We start from the raw sequence: 23,238 nt of genomic DNA on the forward strand, positions 1-23,238 counted from the left end.
ACACATCCCTTTGTTCCAGACCTGCTTAATCAGTTTTACCAAATCGGGACTATCTGAGTTTTGAACATGTGCCTTCAACATCATACTGGGGAGATTTCATAACTTTACATATAGGGTTGCTATCACCATGATGATATTGACCAGCAAGTTATTCATTTTCAAATGACACTTCACAAGGCATATTGTGTACAAAGATTATCACAATAGCGTGTATGGTGTGAATACAGGGGTGCATTCGGTCATAGGTGTAATCACAGCTCTTTATTTAACCATTTTCCATGTATTTCTATAGATAGTAACTTTTTATTTAAAACAACCTGTTCAGGTCTCGAGGGAGGCAAAGCCAGGAGTAGGTAATTGTCTATGTGCAAGCTTCAGGGCACAAAGCAGGAAGGGAATCTCCTTCCCCACGCAGTGCCACGGGTTGGTGAGAGTCATTGTAGGTGCAGAGGAGAGTTAAATAACCTGAAAGGTTCTATGCATTGTTACAGAAATAAAATAATATCGTAGGATCTTCCGTACCTGATCGGATCCATAGTCCATAAATTCTGGAGTTCTGCCTCTGGCTGTGCCTATTATCTGATACTTCACAGAAGGGTGTATCCCTTCAGAGGGAGAAATTCCCATAACCCATAATGCACCTGGCCCCATTCCTTCATGGCATAAATTGATTACTGTCAGGGATCGGGAAGCAGGAGCTTTGATTGCCTGTATTGCTGCAAATTTTGTTCTTGGTGATAAAATTATCTAGTCCCTTCTAAAATCCAGTAACTTATATGACTCTAATTTGACACTGAGAATTTTTTCCTATAATTGAAACATCATATTTTAAAGAAAGTGATGCTAAAAGTCAACTTTTAATAAAGGGTTTAACTCATCAAACATTCTGGCAACATCACAAATGAGGAAAGCAGAATCCTCCACCATCCACAAACATGAGTCACTTTGATCTGATAGTTTTCGTCCTTGGTTTAATAGCAGCTGCACCATTCCTGAAAAACACAACTGGCTGATGGGAGTCATGGTGTAGCCTTCGTTTTACGCTTTAAAAACACCAGAACTGAAAAGAGGGTCAAATCTGAAACATCACCAACATTTTGAGTTACTGATTAACTGTCAGTGTGTCTCCCCTTCATTTTACTGGATCTGAAATTGGACTAGTAATAAAGATGTATGAAAATTCTAACCATTATGATTAGTAGGCAGTATCAAGATTTGCATCCCATTGTGCTAGGCTTTTTATAATAACATATAAGGGACAATCCATGCCCCCAAAAGTTTATAATCTAACTAGATAAAACAGAAAAAGGGTGGAAGGGAGGGGGTGGTATTACTTTCATTTTACAGAAGGGGAACTGAGAAACAGGGATTAAGGTATGTCTATGCTATGGAGCATATGTGGGTATAGCCCCTACTGTAGATGCAGACTACACCGAGAAAGGGAGTTTTCCTGCTGGTGTAGGAACACCACCTTCTGAAAAAGTGCTAGCTACACTGAGGGAAGCACTCCTCCAGTGACACAGCTGCATCTACACCCAGAGTTTTGTCAGCATAACCATGGCACCAGGGGTGTGTGGGTTTTTCACGTTCCTGACAAGGCCAGACAGTTCTGTTCTATTCTCTGTAGGTTCTTAAATATAACACACTCATTACTGTCTTATCTGAATGCCGTCCAGTAGTGTGTTAAGCAACATGACTAACATCTGTCACCTGTTTCAATCATCCTCTCCTCATAGGGAGAAGCATGTGTAGTGGAGTTGTATAATCAGTCATACATGTTTGTGAGAGAAGGCAAGGGCAAAGAAATAGAGTGGAAGGTTGGTCAGGTTTGTGATTGGTCTTTAGTTTCTAGGGGAGTTCATTCCACAGTCTTGAGCTGGCCCCTGAGAAAGCTCTTAGCTTGACTATTTGAGGAGACATGTCAAAGCCAGTAACTGAGCCCAGATCTCCTTAGTCCCTATCCAGTGCCCTATCACAAAGCTATCCTTCATTTTATAATGAATCTGATCCAGGATACTGTGGTGTTAATGGAAAAACTCCTAATAACTTCTATGGGCTTTGGTTGGGCTCAGTTTGCTGTGGAATTCACCCCTAATGGTGCATTGTGAAGTTCAGCCTTTATAAGTGTGAAGAAAATGTTTACAAATGTGAACTGACGCTTTGTGCTCATCATACGCTTAGCCTCTGTGTTTGTATGTTTTTTATCTATGGTAAAATGGGCTGATGTGGAGATAACAACACTATTTTTGCTATATTCATGCATTGCGTAGTAAGTGCAAAAATATTTTAATCACAGTTAGTAAAATTGGGTAGAATCTCATGGAGTATTTGTTACCTCTGTGGATTAGTGTGAAATTGAATCTGCTGGACAGAAGGAAAATGTAAAATATATTGTAGGCAATAGTTGTCCTTTTTGCCGCGTTTTGTATCATCTTAGAGTAATCACATTTAATAATGGTCTTTTTTTTCTGGGAGGAGAGCAGCCTTTGATGTACATTCCAAATTCTTCAAAAAGGAAAGTTATTTTTAGTATGATTATGAAGTCCTAATAAGTGAAATGCGTGCCTGTAAAATGTCCCGTTAATCGTAATGTCACTCTTTTTTTGGAGAGGTATGTGGATCCACTGGTTCTCATTCTGTTAGAGATGTACCAAATAGCCAGGAGATGGCGCTGTGGTAGCAGAGAGAAGTTTTCAGGAAATGTACAAGCCAAATCCCGTTTCTCTTACAACAATGCTTCAGAATTCTACAGTTATTGTTCCAAGCAAAGATATCGCACCACTGCAGACTGCCCCACCATTTTGGTTAGATCGTGCTCCTTGTGAAGTTGATGGCAAGTGCAGGATCAGACCATATGTAATACAGTGGCATTTTAAAAAATGAGACCCTATGCTTTGAGCCAGGCTATAAGGAAACCCTTATTCTGGCAGTGTGCTGCTCCCTGCCAGACTCTTGGATTGGTCAACGTCTATTTAGGAACTAGTCAGTGCTCTGTCAAGATAGATTCCCCCACGTTGTATTAATTTCGATGGAATAAATGGGCCAAAGGTGTTAACATAACCCAGAAACAGGCCAGCATTAAACAGTGCGTTAGGGTTTGGTATACAGAGGCTTCAGCCTGCTTGGTACAATGGCAAACACACCGTTAGAAATCCTTTTCACCTTTCTTTAAAGATAAAGAAAAGAAAGAAAAGCAGTTGAAATGTGAAGTATTAAGTGATGCTTTTATTTTAACAGCATCCCTTGTTCCCTTTCCCTTGAGCTGGAGAGAGTTTTTAGTAGGAAACCCTTCATATTTGACCATCTCTTAGAGCAGTGTTTTTCAAACTGTGGGTTGTGACCCAGTACTTGTCAGGCACCGGGTCAACTTGCTCTGGTCAGCACCACCGGCTGCAACATTAAAAGTCCCATTGGCGGTGCTGCCCAGCTAAGGCAGGCTAGTGCCTACTTTTTCTGACACCACGCTGCATCCCAGAAGTGGCCAGAAGTGGGTCTGGCTTCTAGGCAGGGGGGCCATGGAGCTCCGCACTCTGCCCTTGTTGTGAGCACCGACTCCGCACTCCCATTGGCCAGAAACCAGCCAATGGGAGCTGCAGGGGCAGTGCCTTCAGGGAAGAGTTGCACACAGCTGCTTGTGTGCCTCTGCCTAGGAGCCAGACCTGCTGCTGGTTGCTTCTGTGGTGCAGCACGGTCCACGGTCTCAGGACAAGCAGGAAGCCGGGAGCTGCTGGAGGTAATTCCATGCTCCAACCCTGCTCCCCAAACCCCAGCCCTGAGCCCTCCCAAATCTGGAGCCACTTCCTGCATCCCAAACTCCTCATCCCCGGCCCCACCCCAGCCCAGATCCCTGACCCCCTCCTATGCCCCAACCCTGAGCCCCCCCAAACCTGGAGCCCCTCCTGCACTTCTCATCCCTGGCCCCATGCCAGAGCCTGCACCCCCAGAGCCCTGATCCCCTCCCACACCCTAACCTCCTGTCCCAGCCCAGAATCTCCTCCCACACCCCAAAACTCTCATCCCCAGCTCCACTGGGTCACGGGCATCAGCAAGTTTCTTCAACTAGGCCCCAGAAAAAATGTTTGAAAACCACTGTCTTAGAAGGTAGCAAAGTGGTAATCACCATTCTTGTGGGGAAAAGAAGTTAGATGAGATGGGCTGGAGCTGTTACTGTTTCTGCTGCTGCTAAAATTGAATCACGTTTCATCCCAGGGATTCAGCTGGAGCTAGCAGAGCTGGTGATATCATCTAGGTCCTTCACTCTTGCCTGGTCTAGTCAGGACATCTCTTAGGATTAGGGCACAGAAGGTCTGTGATCCCAGGAGATGGTGGGGGTTGTAGCCATGGTGATGAAGCTTGCTCCAATAGCCAATTTTTGTCCCAAAGGTCTCTTTTGTAAGTACCCCAAAAGGGAGTGGTGGCCAGAATAGGCCATCCTCTCATTATTTTGTCCACTAAGTGGGCCTAATTTCTGACACCAATTTAGATTCACTGATTCCACACTTTTCCTGTTTACCGGGCATGATAACACAGTCCTCGAGTTCTATCAGGGGGCTCTTTTTGTCTGGACTAATTCAGTCCATCCACCCCCGTTTCTTACCTTGTCCTGTCAACATTTGTTATAAATTGACATTTTATGAACTTTAACTCACTTCTTGTGGTTAAGCTCACAGTTCGAGTAAATGTCTAGGCTCGATTATCACAACACTCTCAATCCTGATACCCCTAAAGCACTCCCCATGCCCCTGTCTGTCGGTAACACTTTATCCTGATCTTTTTCATTCACATTATATTTAGCCAGCTCTAAACCTGTTGGGCATCTGTACTGCTTAAACATCTGTATGCTCGTCACCTTTCCCACTGACCAGCAAAACAGTAGCAGAGCTGTATGCCAGAGGGGGGGTCATTAAACAGAATAGTAATGATCCTCATGGGAAATAAATCCTGCAGCTCCTTGCCTGGCTGGGGCAATTTTGTTTCAAGTATCCTCTGTGTTCCCTGGAGGAGTGTGTGTGTGTGTGTGTCTGTCTGTCTGTCTGTCTGTCTCTTTTCTCTCTCTCCTCTCTCTCTTTTAACACTGGCATTCCCTTTGTTCTGCACTGGGACAAGTGAGTGGCCCGTCATCTTAGGCTATGTAGGAAGATGCAGCGAGACTTCTTGGTCCCACTGGCATAGGGAGGTTGCTTCAGAAGCACCCCATTCCATGAAGGAATTCCCATCTTATAGCTCCCTGTTGCACACTGGGAAGGAGGAGAGGATGGGGAGGGGGGAAATGGCTACCAGATTGCTCTCCTCCAAACCTCCCAGTGGCAAGAAAACAATCAGGAGCTCCTCCTTTGCTCTGATGGGAGAAAGGAGCATCTAGTTGTCCCGCCTCCCTGGGTCTAGCTGGAGGGGAAAGAGCCTATTGTTGTATTACCCGTCTGCCACCTGGGTGTGTGAGACACAGAGGGAGCTGGAGGATGAGGAAATCATTTTGCATAGTTACTTGTGAAGTTAGCTATATCTGGTTAGTAGCTGGAGCCACAAGCGTTTGGCCCAGGGAGCTTTGCTAACTTGACATGACATGAATGAGAAAACCCTGGGAGCATCTAGCAGTGCAAGTGGGAGGGCAGGGAGCTTGGCTGGGCTGGGGATCGTTATTTGGCAGTTTGCCATACTACAGGCTGAATTAACATAGTCAAAAGGTAGGAACAGCAACCTCCTTCTTAATGCAGTGCAGAGGGGAAGGGAGGGATTCAGTTAGGGCAGCATCTTGCTTGAAGTGAATCAATTGTATGGTATTTAGTCATCAGTCAGTACTGCTTCCACCCCTTCCCTGAGCTAGCAGCATGTTGGCAATGCCTAGGAACCACTCCAGGTTGCACTGATCTAGTTTGCAGTGCAGCCACACCTCTAAGACAGCAGGCCAAATCCAGGGCTGTAGTGCCTCTGATTTCAGCAGTTATGGCAGGAGTGTGCCATAAGCCCAAATATTTGCCTTTCTTCCCTACTTAGAACCTCTAAAATCCAGGGGTGTTGGAACAGTTTGTACAGTGAGGGTGCTGAGACCCATTGAACCAAACTGTAAATCCTGTATATGGTGGAAGCCACTTTAAGCCAGGATGTGCTGCTGCACCCCTAGTTCCAGCACTTAGGTCTAAACCCTCTTCAGGCTCTGGGTTCCCCCCCTCCCCCCGCATCTTCCCTGTGTGGGGAAACTGTGGGCAGGTAGAGGAGAGTGGGGATGCAGGACAGGAGTTTCCAGCCTTGCAGACATATTAAGGGGAAGCCTCTGGATGTGTCTTTGTGCTAGAGAAGAGGGAAAAGTGGAAAGTTGTGGCTAGGGAGTACACAGCACAACACAGGGGAGGGAAGGGGAGGCAGAGGGAATAAAAGATGGGTTTAAATCCATCTTTGCCCTCCTCCAGCCTGGTTTGCTCTGAGCTTTGCCAGCTCTGAGATTTCCCAAGTATCCAGTCCAGCAGCTGAGGATTGTCCAAGCAGAGGGAAGCCACGCCAGCTCTGTGCCACCTGCCTGTGGGATGATTCATGCATTACCAGCTATGGCTCCTTTTGGGCTGCCTTCTGCCAGCAATCTGGTGTAATGGGCACAAGGCACAGCCCAGGAGCTGGGCCAGTTATTCCCATGCAGAAGGAAACTGAGTCCCACAAGACGCATCGGCAGTCCCCCCCCCCATGCTCACTGGAGCTGGCCAACGTGAATATGCATTCCTAGATGGCTGTACACAAGAATGCTTGAATATTGGCCCAAAGGATGTCAGGTTCTAAGGCGGGTTGTTGATTTTACAGTTTGCACACACAGGTTGGCTACATGTGTGCTGTCCAATCAGTGGCAGTGCCATGTGAACGGTGAATATTCACCACACACTGCTCACCCTACCCCCCACTTACTGAAAAAGCTCACTCACTGGTTTGAGGAAAAGATTGCACTGCTTGTGAAAGTCTAAACAGTTAGCTTGGAGGAAGGGGGAGGGAATGAAATCCATTGCATTGCTTCTGTGCTGGGAATTGTTTGGGTGGCTCTGGGAACCTATTAACTCCTCAGCGTGGGCCATCTGCACTGTTCTCTTGGGGAGTTGGAGGACAACGTCAATGGGATAGTTCTAAGGGATCTGGTAAGACTATATTGAAACCACCAATTATAACTCAATTCCCTGGTGAGATCAGTGCTTTCTGGAGCAAAGGTGATTGAAGACATAGCAGACAGGAAATCTAAATGTTAACAGGCTCCTTACAGCTGTTTGGGTTTAAAATAAACCTAACCCACCCATCCACCCCCTTAAAAAAACAAACCCTCCCAGTTTCACTCTGTCTGCTGAAGCTCTAAGGTTCTTCTCAGCACCCCTCACCAAACCCCCCTTGCTTTTGTTGTGTTTTTTTAATTTATGACAGTAGCACTTTGGGGCCCACTGTGCCTGGTGGTGTCCAACCATACACTGGAAACAGCTCTTGCCTTAATGAATCTATAATTTAAGCATTAAAGACCACATCTGGAAATGGACTCAGTGGGGTTTGTGGCAGATTGGGGGCTAATGACAGAGGGCATTAAAACAATGCTTTCAGGAGTGGCCCCTGACTTGGTGGGCCTCTGGTTTTGGGTGACCAACGCCAGACACCTGGGCCTGGTTTTTCAGAGATGCTGTGTCCTGGCAGTAGCTTTTGATGCCGGTTGGAGTCCTGGGGGCTCAGCACCTCTGGAAAGGAGGCCAGGGTTTCTAAAGCTGGGCAGGAGGTGACCTGAGAGTAAGTGTGGTTTTTTTGGAGAGGGGGAGAGTAGTTGTGTATATCAGACAAAGCCCCTAATTTTGGGAGGTCTGCTTACCCTCCTTGGCACCCACTAACTGAAGCACTGGACATCAGTGGCCAGGCCCTGGCCCCAGTGACCCACTGATTGCTGGGAGGGTGCTAGAGGCAGCTGTTGGCACATCTGGCGCTGACTGGTGGAAGTGAAGGATGCCAATGGGATCCCGTGGAGCGGGGGCCGGAGCTAGAGCCCATCCAAGGCAGCCAGGGACAGAGGGCACCCGGGTTTGGCTCGCGCCCCCGGGGGTGCGGAGCTGGGCCCACCCCGAGCTGGCACTGAGTGAGCGCAAGGCTCAGCGCGCAGAGCCTCAGCCTGCAGCAGCCAAACCGCCCGGCGCCCCTCCGGCTCTGCGGGGGAATTGGTGCCCAAGAGGCCCGTGCCGCGGCCAGGCGGAGGAGGTGCGGGGCGCGTGCTGCTGGCCCCGGGGCTCCCCGGAGCAGGCAGCGGGGCTGTGGCTCTAGGGGCGGGCTGAGGGCGGTGTTGCTTTAAATCCCTGCGCTGGGGGCTGCCTGGCCGGGGAGGGGTTTCCCCACGTGGCCCTGCGGGGAGAAGGGAGAGTAGCGCGAGCCAGCCAGGCAGCAGCTCCTCGGAGCGGACTCCGCTTCGCTTCTTTGTTCCTTCCAGAGCCCCCCTCAGCCTCCCTCCCGCGGCTCCGTCGCCCGCCCGCCCGGCCAGGGAAAGGCGCGGGGTCTATTTTTGCCATTGGCTTCCCGAGCGCTAAGGAACGTGGGGCTGCAGAGCCGCCGCAGCTTCCCTGCCGCCCGCCAGCCCTGTTCGCTGCATCCCCCGCCCTCCGCCGTGCTCCACGCGCGCCAGAGAGCCGCTGGGAGGCTGAGGGGGAAGATGGAGCCCCTGGCGAAGAAGTTCAGCGCTTGGCTCTAGCGGGGCCCGCCTGCCACCTGTGCTGCCCGCGCCCTGTGGCCCTCCCCGCCCGGCTGCATGGCCCGATGGCAAGGCTTGGAGGCGTGGAGGCTCTGAGAGGCCGGAGCAAAGCGGGCTCTGGAGCGGCTCCCGCGCGGGGTTAAAGGCGGCAGCAGGGGATCCGACCTGGCCTTTTGCAACAAAGACCCGAGACGATGCTGCGTCTGGTTTAACCCCTGGCTCCGGGGCGGAGCGCGCGGATGCTGCCTAGGGGCTGCGCCAAGGGACTCAGCCTCTCCGCCGCTTCCCCCCAGCTCCGCACACTGTTACGCTCGGGGACAGCCGTCAGCCTGCCTGCTCCCTGCCCAGGCGGCGGGGCGGTCGGGAGAAGAGCTGTCTCGCGGGCGGCCAGATCTAAAGCATGCCTCGGGGTTGGTGTTGAAAGGCTCCCTGGCTCCAGAGGAATGGAGGAGACCCAGAGCGCCGGCCACTAGACTGAGCAGCTCCGAGAGGGGGCTTACCGACTGGGATCGCTTCTCCCCCCGTCCCCCTCCACTGGCTCTGTTGCTTGGTAGTTGGTGGGTGCCTTGATTGGATCGCCTCTCTGTTTTCTTCCAGGATGGCTCGCTTTGGGGAGGCGGTGGCTGGCCGCCTGGGATCCGGAGATGCGAGCTCTGAACAGAACAGGATCCGCCAAGGACCCCCCGCGCCTTCCGGAGCGACCCCGGGAGCCTTCAAGCAAACCAAAGCGCAGAGGGCCAGGACTATGGCTCTGTACAACCCCATCCCAGTCCGACAGAACTGCTTCACAGTCAACAGATCCCTCTTCCTCTTTGGGGAAGATAACATGGTCAGGAAATACGCCAAGAAGCTCATCGACTGGCCATATCCTTTCCCCCTCATTGCCCTAGTGAAAACCCTTGCTTCTCATTTGCGTCGGTGCAATTCCACAGCACATGTATGTTGCATTAGCTGGCAGGTACGCAGCAGTGTGTCTAAGGTAAGCGCCTGCCTTCTGCTTTCAGTCCAGAATCGATGGCACATGGAAGCAGAGTGCCCGGGTTAATCGGGTGCTCTCCCCTCCATCCCCTGTGCCCCCAGATTGCATTCATTTTGGTTTCTAGGCTATCTCTTTCTCCCCTTTCCTGGGTTTGGCAGGGCCAGCGGAAATTGAGTGTGTTGTCTCCGTCGGGAATAAAGGCTCCAGTTAGTTGGTTTAAGAACTCTGGGCTAGAATCAAATTGGTCCCTGCAACCGACTCGAGAGACTAAGTTCTGGATCACCCATGGGGCCATGTCTGGCGAGGAATCTTGGGTTCGTGTGTGTGCGTGCGTGTGTGTGTGTGTGTGTGTGTGTGTGTGTGTCCGAGTTCAGATCTACAACCAAGTCACAGCTCAGCTTCTCAGCTTCTCCAACTCTGGAGACACGCAGGCAGGGGTCCCCCTTAGCTCATTGATGACTCTTCCCTCCTTTTCCCCAAGCCTCAAAGATCTTGAAATCCTTCTGCTCTTTGTTACTTGCTAGAATGGAGGAGGCATTGTGCAGAGTGGATTCTATGTTCCTCTTTATGAGAACAGACCCCTCCTTGATTCTGCAGGACTCTGCTTCATGGTATGTTGCCTTCTAATAAATCATTAATTTTATCCTCTCTCCCAGGGGCTCCCATGCCCTCCCCATGCCCCCAGTGAGACATGCAGGAAAACTGCCTTTTTCAGTGCTGTGCTGGAACTGCTAAGGGACGGCTACACTGTTCTGGCACCGAATGGCCCAGGGTGCACAAGAAACTAGGTCTCCCTGCACTTGTGGCAGAGGGAGATGCTGAAAATTTCTGGATGAGGCCTCCTCCGCTCCCCCCGCCTCAGTTGGGCTTAGTACCAGAGCTGAGGTCGGCTGCCTTCTTATTCCACAGGGGCAGGGGGAGTGCAGATCCCTTGGGTGGGTTCAGGGCCTCAAGAAGCTTGTGCACTGCTGTCCAGCCGCTCCCCACCAGGGTGTGCATTGCTATTCCCCCTCCTCAGCCATCCCCTTCCCTGGCTTTACCCCCACCCAGCCGCTGTTCTGTGGGCGCTCCCCGTGCCCCCACTGCTCAGCCCCCTGCAGAGCTCCCTAGCTGCCGGCGGCCCCTATTTTGATGGATGCTCCCCTTTCAGCCCCTCTGATAGCTCTGTGGTGTCCAACACTGCAGAGAACTTTGCCTGGGGTTACCCCAGGAGCCCCTCCCTCGTGTCCAGTGCCGAGCACTGGCCGAGAGAGCTCTACTTTCCTTCCGTGTGGTACCCAGGGGAGTTTCGGCGCCGCACAGAAGTCCTAGTACCGCCGCAGAGACCTCCCTCTGCCTCCTTAGACAGCAGCCCAGACTCCACCCTGCTCATCAGCCTTTCTCCAACGCACGCGCTCAGCACCATAGACAGCTCCCCACCGCGCGGCTTTCCCACCGGCACTGCATGGCACTCGCTGGGAGATTCTGGCCGGGGCACGGTTACAGTTCCTGCTAGTGCTTCAGCCAAGACAGTTCCCTCTCCGTGGTCAGCCGTGTGCCAGGAAGGACGCCCTCTGTAAAGTGTTGGCAGGACAATGGAACCCCTGGGCTCACCCTGAATCACTTGTTGTCTGGTGTATTGTAGAGGGAAGATTTTTGTGTAGGGTTGGGTGGGATGCAGGGCAACCTGGAAGTTTTGCAGTAGGATGTGGTAGATAGGTGCTTTCCCACTGCTCTTTTCATAGCCTCCTTGCTGTAGAAGGTAGCCAGGCTGACAAGCTTAGAGCTGGCCATGTTCACTTTTAACTCTGCCCTATATTTTGCACTTGCAGTGACAAATATCAATAGTTTCTGCCATTACTTTTTTCCCCAGACACACTGCTTGGCTTGCTTGAGGGATCTGACAACTGCTTGCTTGGATGTAAAGGAACTTGCCCTGGTACCAAATGAAAATTCTCTTTATCTGCTGCAAAGGGCTGTTTTTAGAAAGGCTATAATACGAAAGGAGGCTGGAGGGATTGATTGAACCAAAATATGCCAAGAAAATAGCCCTGCTAACCCTGAGGTCCCAATTCAGCAAAACTCTTAAGCACATGCTCAAGTGCTTTGCTGAAGTGGGGCCAATCCCCATGAGTGACATGATGAAAGATGTTAGGCCACTGGCAGTGCACACAAGGTAGTTAAGGCAAATGAAAGGGCTTTTTGATATTGAAGGAGCTACTTAAGTCTATTAAATACTTCAGATGCTTTATGGTAGGTTTAAATCTCATTCTCCTAACTATCCATTTAATGTATTACTCATCTCTGCAGTCTGGGCTGAGGTGTCTGAGCATAAGCATCAAGCGATATCTACAGCCCAGGAGCATCTGTGCACATTTCTTTGGGTCACTGCATGCCCTTTCTTAAATGAATATGCCTCATTTTCCAGAATATGTCAAATTTTCATAAGCTTTGTTTTGTGAGATGGAGGGCTAATTAATTTGCTTTATCATAATTTATTTATATGCATCTGATGGCTGGAATCCCCAAGTGGGTCCCCTTGTATTAGATGCTGTACACGTACATAATATAAAACCAGTCTCTGCTCCATACAGCTTACATTCATAGTGCTTTCCTGCTATATTTAAACCCCTCCCCCACATTATTCTTCCCAAGAATTTACAAAGCATAGTTTAGCTTTTAGTTCCATTTATCAAAGTAAATACTATATTCCCATGCAAATAGTAGGCACAGTTCTAATTTAAATATTGGAATCCTGGTCTCCTCAATCCATTGAACAGATGGAACAAGTGGAGGTCTCATCTTTCCAGAGAACTCATCTACCTGAAAGAATTCATGCTGTTCTTCATCACATGACCTGGTAGCTTCCGCTACCTCTTACGTTGACATGTTTTTTTTGACACTAACCTTATGCAATCAATGTGTGTCTTGGACAGAGTGGAATATGCACTGAGACTGAAAACTGAAATGTGGTTAGAGACAAAGCGCCGATGCTGTGGACATTTCAGCTTTTCAATCTGTCAGCATAATAATGTGATCCTTCTTTTAGACAGCATGGAGGTACCATCATCCTGTGTTGTGGCAAAATGTCTGAAATGACAGGACAGTTTATATTGCACTTCAGTGGAGTGAGAGCTCAAAGTGCAATAATTTAGGACAGGGCTAAGCTTATAACAGAGTCTCCTAATTAGGGGGCATAGTAATTGCATATTATTATCAGATAATGTAAAATGCTTGTTATTTTCTCCCTGTAATTGTACACTGGTGCAATCAGTTAAAAGGGATAGTGCCTTTCACCAGTGTTCCTGACTTCAAACAATTGTGTGTGTGTCTCCACAGTCTACAGCAAAGCCTGCTGTTTGAATCCCAGAACTGCCCCTGAACTTGCAATCAAACTAGTTGATGGAGGAGAGTCTTAGATCTTGACCACAGTAAATGAGAGGCTATTTTCAGTGGTGATTGGTGCTCGTTATCACAGGGATGACACAGAGGAAAACCAACTTGGATTGGGAGGGTGGGGGGAGGAGAGGTGCCTTCTTTATCAACATCAAGTTGACTAGGTAATAGGGATAAAAATAACTGGGAACTGGTGATTCAGGCCTGTATATCTGCTGGGTAAATGTATAATTATAACCAGCAGTATATTCAGCTTTGCTTTTCAGTATAAACAGAGATGATACATAAGAAGGAAAGAAGAGAAGTATGAGACAAAGGCTTTCTTTTCTTGGGGGGATCCAATCCTCTCAATCATACAAAACTGAAAACCAGATTTATTAGCTTCAGGTGGAATTGCACCTTTTTTTGCTGTTAATGTGCAAAATACTAGGCAGGAGCTGGTTGTATGTTAGCTAGAGAAGCATTAGATTTGTTTTTCTTAAGTCATTTTTAAAATTCAAATGAAAATTGAATTACATCTGTTAAAAACAGAGCCCCACTCCTGCTCCCTTGACTGCACTTGTTCTGTCAGGGGAGCAGCTGTCAGTGCCCAGACCTCCTGTTTTTATTACATTTGCCTGGCTGCCTGGAGAACTACAATTCAGTTAGTGTGAGATAGGAAGCAGCTTATCAATATCTGCTCAATTCATCTTCTATTAATCAGGTTTGACCACAACTAGACCAATTCCCACCTCCAAAAAAAGAAAAGGGGGAAAAAAGGTGTGTGAGGGAGAAGCAAACAAAAGCTGTGTTGTGATTATGGCTCCTTTTCCCAGTGCATCTTCATGAATTATGCATTGACCATGCAGGCTTTCCTAGGATTACTTGGTGCATGCTGACATGTAAAGCTGTTGGGCTGATCTGGAGGTGCATGAGAGCTACTGCAGAGGGTCAGATGGAGAAATATCCTGGTATTTTATTCTTTAACCTGTGTTGCTACTTATGGGGCTTGATTCTGCAAAGTTCTAAGTGCTCTGGCCCTGATCCAGCAAAGCAGTGGAGCATGTGCTTATGCTTTAAGCATGTGAGTTGTCCCATTGGCTTCAGTAAGGCCCTATGGTAGGGGAGAGGGAGCTGCAGAAATCTTCTGCTTTTATAGCTGTATTTCTTCTGCCATACTTCTCTGAAAGAGAGACCAAACCAATGGGTAGGAATAAAAAGAGAATTTATTCTCTTCTTTCTCACCCTCTGCCCTCATCTTGTCTGGACACCTGTGCAATAAATAGTGGGCACTTTTTCTGCGGGTGTCTTATCCCAAGAGAGAAACAGAATCTCTTTGAGTGTGATCTGCTGGTCCTGGTTCCAGTCCCCTGTCTGCTTCTCTCCTGGTATCCCTGTTAATTCAATAAACAGCAGGGGGCGTAGGATCCCCCTTGATGCTTGTATGTATCCTCTTGTTAATGTTTATCCACACTGGGAGAATGGCCTTCCATGAGACTTGCAGCTGACTCTCTCTTCTCCAACATCCCTATGCTAATCAAGGCCAGAACCCTTTATACAACAGTCACTTACCTCAAACCCCTTCTCTAGTCTGGGACAGAATGGCAGTGAATTTCCACATAGTTGTAATTTACAGGATAGCTGTAATTGAAATACATCCCAGTTGCATTTCCATTAGTACTGCATTCCTAACCGGGGACATAAAGTCCAGAGCTAAGTTTTGGACAGAGCAGCCTAGCTGTCCCTCTACTAGACTGGAATTGAAATTAGTCTGTGGATTTTGTTCTATAGGAGACGCACATGGTTTAATTTTCTGCTCACATCACTGATACAGATTGAGGACACATTCCTGTTTGCTGGTAGCATTGGCACTGCCCGCTGAAAACCAACAAAGCCAGAAAGGAGCCTCATTGAGACGTGTTAGATTGTTCAGATGAAGGACAGTTGTGTTGATTGTGGTTGTTTAAAACCTCAAAGTGCTAGTTAACTCTGTTTGACTCAGGAACCATATGCCGTTGTGCTGGGAATAATGACCTGGTGGTAGTGTGTGTGCTGTATCATAATCGTCCTGCTTAACTGGAGGAGTTCGCACTATGGCCTAAATGTGCAGGGCTAAGTTGGCTTGTTGCTGGCCTTCTGACTACATTTCTCTCTCTCCCTTTGCCTTCATTTCATCTTCTCTGTTGCACTGACTCTGATGTCATCTGTATCAAAAGTTCCTGTGGCAGAGGTGGTCTTGTGACAACCACTTTGCAACAGTGCCCATTGAGATCCCAGATAGCAGGAGTCACATTCTCTACTGCTTAGCATTCTGTGAGGTCATTTGCACTTTTTGCCCCCATTATGCAGTCACTTTGCACAGGTGTACAAAGCAGTGGGGAAGATCCCTGAGGATCTTTGGGCTTGTCTACACTACCGCTGGGGTCAATCTAAGATACGCAACGTCAGCTATGTGAATAGCGTAGCTGAAGTCAACGTACTTAGATCCACTTACCGCAGTGTCTTCACTGTGGTAAGTCGACAGCTGACGCTCTCTTTCTGGTGGAGTACCGGAGTCGATACTAGATGTAATAAATCAACCCCTGCTGGATCAATCACTGACCGCCAGTCCAACATGTAGTGTGGACAAGCCCTTAGTTGCATTATTCTGTCTGGACCAAATGAGGACTCTAGCAATACCATGACAATGACCAGTGAGGACCTGCTATGCAAGCTTCCTTATGCAGTGCCCTATCAATGCCCAGCTGTTCTATGTCAGTGCCCAACCAGGGCCATTGGTAGGAGCTTCCTTACTACAGTGCCCTGTCAGTGCACAGCAGAGCCCTCTTAGTACCTAGCATGGATCAGCTGTGGGGGGATGCCTGACTGCAGTTCCCTGTCTCTCGTGCCCAGCCACAATTCCAGCATGCTGGCTTATGTACTGTAGTGCCCCATTAAAGGTGATTAAGGCCCAGAAAGAAGCCTTTAGGAGAGCAGTAAAAGTTTTGCATGGACTTGTTTAAAACAAAACTGGCTAGTACTGGGGATTTCCTAATGGGAGTAACTTCATCCATTGGCTTATGCCTCAGGACAGTAGCATGGCCATGCTACCTGGGAGAAACATTCTGAGCCTTTTGCCATCTTTCTGTGTTCTTTCAGTGCTGCTTTCTTTGTCTTTCATTCATTAGATTTCAAGCCTGCTTTGGGAGTAGGAGTAATGGCAGGTCCATCTTTCTGACAGCTGGAGAGAGAGAGAGATGCTGCCTGTCAGATGGTGAATTTAAACAAGAGGCAGCTGTTGTCATGGTGACGCCAAGTTGCATCCCATTGCTATGGAAACCAAAGTTAAAAAACTGATGTTAAGGCAGCAAAATCACATGATGTGATTCTTTTTTGTTTGAGAGAGAGAGAAAGAGAGAGAGAGATTTGGTTTCCAGTTAAGGCAAAGCTGAGTGGAGAAAAACAATTTGAATACAGATATGATTGCATATATGACATGTAAACAACCACATGCATACAACTTATTAATATGTGTATATATGTATAAATTACAATTGCAAATTCATATCTTACGTAGGTGGCTGCAGGCAGTAGAGTTGTGCCCACATACACAGATCTGAATTTGGCCCTTCATGTAGATTTAGAGCGTGAACTTTTAGAATTGTATACCATATTTTTTAATGCTTCCAGATACTCAGTCTGATCCCTCTGTAACATAGACTGGCCTAAATCAAGAATAACTCCATTAAAGTCAACTAAGTGGCACTGATGTGAAAGAAGGAGAATTAGGTTCATTAGCCCCAATCCTCCTGTATGATGGAGGTCTCCTTGCTGCAAGACATTGGTGTGAAGAGATGAGGAGGAGGGGCTAGGGTGATTATACACCACAGCTGTGTTCCCCCAATAGCTGGGGGCTGCTATCAACTTCTTGGCACTCTCTGCAGTTTAGAGCAGCCTCTGCGCTTTTCTAGCTTGCATTGGCAGTAAAAGTGCTGTCGAGGGCACAGCTTCAGTTGAAGATTGCTGGAGTGCAGCATGCATCAGCTATACCTCTTCTTTTGGCCATGCTTTGACAGACTCCCTTCAACTGGGGTTCACTAGCTGCTCAATTTAGGCACTTTCAACAGTTCTTTCGTGCTACTAGAGACAAATGGACTATATCAGGAATGTAGGTCTGGCCCATTATTTGTATCTATATCACAGTTAGGGCATGGGCAGTCATGCCTAGTGGGTAGGGCTGGAACTAAAGGTCAGAGCTGGAGTTGGAAGCCAGGAACCAAAGCAAGGTGAAGGAGCAGGGTCTGTCACAGTAGCCAGGTTAGGATCCGTCTAGCTGTCCAGACACCTTCATAGTGTTCCCACTCACCTTAATAATGTGCCTGGACCAATCAGGGACCCCGAGAGCACTGCCTTTCAGACTCCTTGTGGGTGGCATATCTGGTGGTGCTTGGGCCGCCACGGCTCACAGCCCATCAACTGCAGTGCTGCCAGAGCTGTCAGGTGGTGGTATGAATATGGCAGTCACTTAGGGACCAGCAGACCCATGTTCCAGCCCTGCAGCTCTTCTCCATATGGAGACATGATTCAAATGCACATATCCACACACCCACATTATATAAATATATGCTCTCTAAGGTATATGCATAGAATACTTTCAGTGCTATTTTTATACTCAATGGCAATTGGTGTGTGTGACTTGAACTGGACAGAGGCTTGAATATCACAAGACTGAGTACATTCATGAGACCATCATCGAAATTCCAATGTTCAGACCATTGAACTAAAGACAGCATCAAACAACAAACTTCCCTACCTGCTGAAGAAAGGTGCTACACTTTCTTGTGTCCCCTTTCCTTCCCCCGTCAGGGTTAGTGAAGTGGGGATGTGGAGAAGCTCTGGGCTGAATTTGGGACAGTACCCTACTATTTTATTTTGGGAATAAGATCTTTCATGCAAAATGTATCCCAAAATACTTTGCAGGAGAGGGGCAGGGAAGAGAAGAATTGCTTTCAGCTGCAATTTGGAATTAGCTGGAGTGCTGGGGAGTCAGAGAGAGAAAGAGTGTTCAAGTGGCAGGGGCTGTGGAGAAGAAGGCTCCTTTACAGGGGTCACTTCGTGTGGAGGGAGAGAGAGGAGATTGGTGGTGGACAAGCAGAAGGAAGAGGAGATTGGGAGCAAAGAGATGAATGAATGAACACAGAGGCTGAATTCCCTCTTGTATCAGAGGGGAGTGCTTCCTCCAGGGTTTGGATTAGGGTCTATTGATGGGGGAAGTCAGGGTTAAATGAAGATGGAGACCAAGAAGAAGCCTAGGAGAAATTGGTTCCTTGAGTGCAGGGGTGGGGGATCATTGGTGAGGTGGTGTAGCAAATCCTGATTTAATAAACATGGGAACTGAAGTCCTTCCCCTATCAGCTGGTTTCTTTAAGACAGAGTTTTAAAAGGGTCCGGCCTCTATGCAGATGCTAGGATAGCTGCTTTGATTCTGCATGTATCCCAGCCCCTAGTCCTCTCAATCCCACCCTTCCACCAGCATATTTCATTTCTGAAGGCAGGGAGGGGGTGAGAAAGCTAGCATGATCTCACTGCTTTCAGATCACTAAGTCACAGATGCTGCAGGTGAATCTGTGAAGGCTTTCTGCAGCACTCAGCCAGGGTGTGATTTATGTCCTATCCAGCCATTTGGGCATATTGCATCAGCATGCTGTTAGAATAATAAATTCTCCTTCAGGGCTTGGATCTGGGCATGCTTTCTGCATGAGCAATAGACTCTGAGTGAATCTGGTTTTAGCTCTTATCCTAGACCTGTTCTCGTGGTGGTTCTGGTGTAGGTGCACAGTCCCTTGTGACCAGAGGGAAGCACTCAGTAGTGTAGAGGCTGCTCCCCTAGGAGAAGGGAAAGAGCTCCACGTTCCCTTCTGTTGCTCTGCTTAGCTAATGCCCACGTGGTAACTTCAAAAAAGTTCTGCCTCTATCACTCTGATGTAATTCAGTAGCTGATGGAGGGGAAGGGGGCTCAGCACCGAGCACCATCCCCACTATTACACAGACTTATGGCTCAAGCAAGACCAGGTGAGAATCTAGTGGAGTGCGTCCAGGACAGGATATAGGTGGGGGAGAAGAGTGGGTTATTGCTGAATCCTGAGCTAATTTCTGTCTGGCTTGGTGACTAACAAGAAGTCAACACTGCTGCCACTGTCCTCTCATCTCCTTCCCCAGCTTTAAATTCAACAGGAAGGAAATTAACAAACGGCAGGTGTGCAGCATGGCTGGAATTAGCTGAGTTGCTAAGGAAACAAGTCAACTATTCAAGGAAGAGAGCATTGGATAAAGGAGATAAATCAATAAGAAAACCTATTTTTATCATTTCCTTAATGATCTTATCCGAGAAGCTACATGACGGTAAAATGAGAGAGCTGGAGAGAGACAGGCTGTCATTACCAGGCTCAGAGGGATGCAAGTGTTACTGTGCATTTTGGGTGACTGTAAGTTTTGTATAATTAGACACCTAACAAGGAAGGAAGTGGGAGAGAGAGAGGGCATCTTCTGGGGATCCCCAACTCTGAGCTGGGAGGATCATCACCTCCTTGGCAGAACGAAAAGGAGACTGATTTTAGTGTTTGTTGAAGTTCCCATCACCCTTTTGCTAATAGTTTCCAACTCTTATCTCTCTTGGGGTGGAGCAGAGGAATTTGGGGCTCTCCAGACCATTTACAGCCCAGTTTTCCAAAGTGCTCTCTTGGGTCCAAAACTGAGAGACCATGGGCCTAATTCTCTGAGGTGCTGAGAGCCCAGAGTGGCCAATGATGTCAGCTGGAACAGTAGGTGCTCAGCCCTGCTGAGATATAGGGTTAAGGTGTCACACAGTGGGTACCTAAAGCATGGCCTAATTCTGTTCCCTTTGAAGTCAGTAGTGAAATTCCCTTTAATTTCAGTTGGAGAAGAATTGGGCCAACACTGTGCTCTCGAACCCCCCACCCATCGTCCCTGCACCACACCTCTGTGTTAAGGATCAGGCGGCTACAAGCCACTTCTCCCCTCTTAGTGGAATGTGCTCAGCTTGGGTCTGTGTTCACAGGGATTAGAGGGTGCTGCTCTACTAGGCACTGCCATTGCCTTTGTCCCACTCTGTAATACCCCAGACACAGCATTCATGCCTCCTTCTGGCTCCTGCCTCTATCAGAGCTACCTGGTTTTTCCATCTGGATTTTTCCATCCCGGGATAATCAAATTTAAAGATTGTGAAGGAGAGAAGGGCATTAAATGTCTGTCTCAGAAAGGAAGGGAGTGAGAAATAGCAAGCACCACTTGTCAGGGTGAAACAGACCCTGCGGGAGGAAAGAGACTCCAGTGCTGCCAGCCAGCCCCACACTTCTCATCTAGGCAAGTGGATCTAGCGCCTAGGGACTTGTCTTGCTCGCTGCAGCAGCTCTGCTAAAGCGCTTGTTTTCTTTGAACCAGTGTTAATTGCTCACAGGTTTTCAGGAAAAGGGAACAAAAGACCCAAAACAGGCCAGTGTGGCTGGGGAACAAAGCAATGCGTGGCCTTAACAGGAGCCTTAAAGGGAAATCACAGCTGATATAAAGCCCTCTGGGAAAACTTTTTGGTACCTGGTTGGTCAGCTTATGGCAGTTTCCTTCACTCTTTTCTGGGCCCACCCAGTAATGTAAATGTTACGATTGAGCACAGAACATCCCCATTTTGGGGGGTGGTGGCACCATAGATTTATCTATCACTTTTCATCTGAGGATGGTGAACCTGTCACACCACTCAGAGTGTCCTCCCTCTCTGGTAGTGCCCTTGTTGGTGAGACCCACCCTCCCTCAAAGCCCAACACTGTGCAATGCTGCAGGTGGCCAACACCTTCCTGCCTGACCGTTGGGGTGCCCAGCATATGCTCTGTAGCAGGAGAGCTGATCTGCCTCAATCTTATCCTTTCTAATGACAAGCGTAATTAATGCTGCCATAGTTAATATCAATAACAGGATGTGACTTCATGGCAGTTAATTCCACAGGATGACTATGTGCTGCATAAAGTAATATTTCCTTTTATTTGTTTTTAAATTATCTGCCATTAATTTCATTGAGTGGCCTGGCTTGTCCATACTTCATCTGAATCCCCTCTGACTCCTCTCTGTACTAGGCTAAAGAAGTCCTAACTTCTGCAATTGCTCATTTTGGCGAGATCACTGGAGGTATGGATTGAAAGCCTGTCTTTGGTCACCATTTAGACGATACTCTTGCCCTACTTTCAGGAAGCTGCAGAAGTGAAGGGACATGCCCTAAAAATTGCTTAGGTCTTAGACCAAACCCAGAGGGTCAACTCTCCTTACACCTCCAAAGCCCTCATCCACAGACTCATGCAAGGCTCAGTCCTAGCTTCATATAGGCGTGACAGCAGTTACCAGCCCTATCTCACCTCTCCTGCAAAGGTAGATGTCACAGTGTTCTAACTCTCCCAGCACCTATCCAAACCAGCACCTGAATAGAAGAGCAGCTGGCTGAAGCTTAACCCAGGCAAGAATGAGGCAAGGATGGTAGCAAGAGGGAAGTGCTTTGAAGAGCCTCCCACTTATATAGTCTCACCCATGAACTGGGGCATCTGGCGTCAGATTGAGTTGGTCTGCAGCTTACAAGTTCTTTTGTACTTCTCAGTGCGATAGGATGCCCAGTTAGCTGTGGTGGCAAAGAATGCCCCCTTCCCTGTGTCTGGCCAGAAGATTATGCCCCATGCTATGGGGGACAGACCTGGCTATGGTGATATGCATGTTCATGATCTCCAGACTTGAGTAGGGTAATTTAGTGTGTCTAGGAATGAAGCCACAGGCCCTAAAAAAGCTCCAGCCGATGTAAAGCACAGCAGCCCATCTGCTTAGCACTGCAAGTCACTCTGGTGCTTGACTCTCTGCATGGGCTCACTATTGAATGGGAGTTCAGTTCAAGGTCTGTCTGGCCCGCTATTCAAAGCTGCCCCCAGGTCTGGCCCTGGATTGCCTCTTCCTCATCACAACCACCACCAAACCACCAGCTGTTTCAGGGAAGCAATTGTACTGTTGACCAGCAGGGGGCAGTTCTGAGAGCTGGAGGCAGAACTACCCAGGAGATGGGCCTAAACAGTGGAACTCACTTCTGGAACATCTGCCAAGGGAATGGGCCTCTCCACTTTCAGAGCTAAATGCAGACATCACTTCTGCTTAGCTTTAAGTCACATTCCTCCCGTCTCTCCCTCCTTCCCTCACTTTCTCCCTCCACACTGATCAAACTATTCTCCTACGGGCTGGGGAGAGGAAAGCAGACAGAGAAAGATTGTTGCTTCTGACTTTAAATACTTGGGAGAAGTTCAGTTTTGATGAGGATGGGGCACTACAAAGACCTGCACAGAAAGAGAAATGGTGGAAATGAGTAGTTTGGTCTCAATGTAATCCCTTGCCAGTGTATGTTTGTTCAGATCCCTGAGCCAACCCAACCCCCGTGACAGTCCATGCTAACCAGAGAACTGGACCAACCCAGGGAGTGCAGGTCGGCATTGGGGTGGATTGGCAGAGGAGACAGTGCAGGGCACTGCAGATCAGGACTAAGGTACATGACTGAGGGTGTGGGTCCTGGCATGGCAGGAGGGGCAGCAGGGTCAGTGAAGTGCTGTGGCAGAACCATGCAGTGGGATGGCTGCACAGCACTTGTGCTTCTAGACAGTGCATGGCAGGGCCAGAAGGTGGGCAGCTGGAGAGGAGAAGATGACTGGGGCTCTGGCTTAAATCCCTCCCTGTCAGGATTATTTCAGGAGTTCTGCTTTAACTCAAGTGGCACACACTTGGCAGAAGTCCCTGGCTGCTCCTTTCCTGCCGTGCAGCTCTCCAGCCAGCCATCTCCAACGCAAACATAACAAACCAACTTACGGGACAGCACTTCTGCTTCCCCAGGGCTCCCTATCCTGCCTCCTGGTCAGCAATCCCCTCCTATGTTTTTCCCAGGGGAGTAACTCAGCCTCTCTGTGAAAAGTGCTGAGCCTGACTGAACTCAGCAGGGCCTAATTAGCTCTCTGAGTTAATGCTGAACCCTAATTGCTAGGTTGCTGCCTGGTGCAATGGGTCCCTCAGGGCACATCATTGCGTTGCAAGGCAAGGCACCAACAGACCTGTCCAGTCTGCCCCACCGTGCTCCCAAACTGTCACAAGACCTAGAATTCATCCAGTTTCTTTTACAGGGAAGATCAAGCCCAAAATTAAGAGGCACTTGTGG

At 48.4% G+C, this 23,238-nt stretch overlaps 2 protein-coding genes across 2 annotated transcripts in view; one reads left to right on the forward strand and one right to left on the reverse strand.

Annotated features, from left to right (window-relative positions):
• Nucleotides 1-23,238, forward strand: part of CACNA1E (calcium voltage-gated channel subunit alpha1 E) — a 318,389-nt gene that overhangs the window by 64,733 nt on the left and 230,418 nt on the right. Inside the window, exon 2 of the mRNA XM_050963449.1 lies at nt 9,284-9,550. Within this exon, the coding sequence (XP_050819406.1) occupies nt 9,284-9,550 (267 nt within the window). The remainder of the gene's footprint in view (nt 1-9,283; nt 9,551-23,238) is intronic.
• The window catches only part of LOC127055794 (2-5A-dependent ribonuclease-like), an 821,333-nt gene that overhangs the window by 19,813 nt on the left and 778,282 nt on the right, over nt 1-23,238 (reverse strand). The gene's annotated exons all lie outside the window — the stretch shown is intronic.

Source organism: Gopherus flavomarginatus, chromosome 7 (assembly GCF_025201925.1).
Source record: "Gopherus flavomarginatus isolate rGopFla2 chromosome 7, rGopFla2.mat.asm, whole genome shotgun sequence".
NCBI lineage: Eukaryota > Metazoa > Chordata > Testudines > Testudinidae > Gopherus > Gopherus flavomarginatus.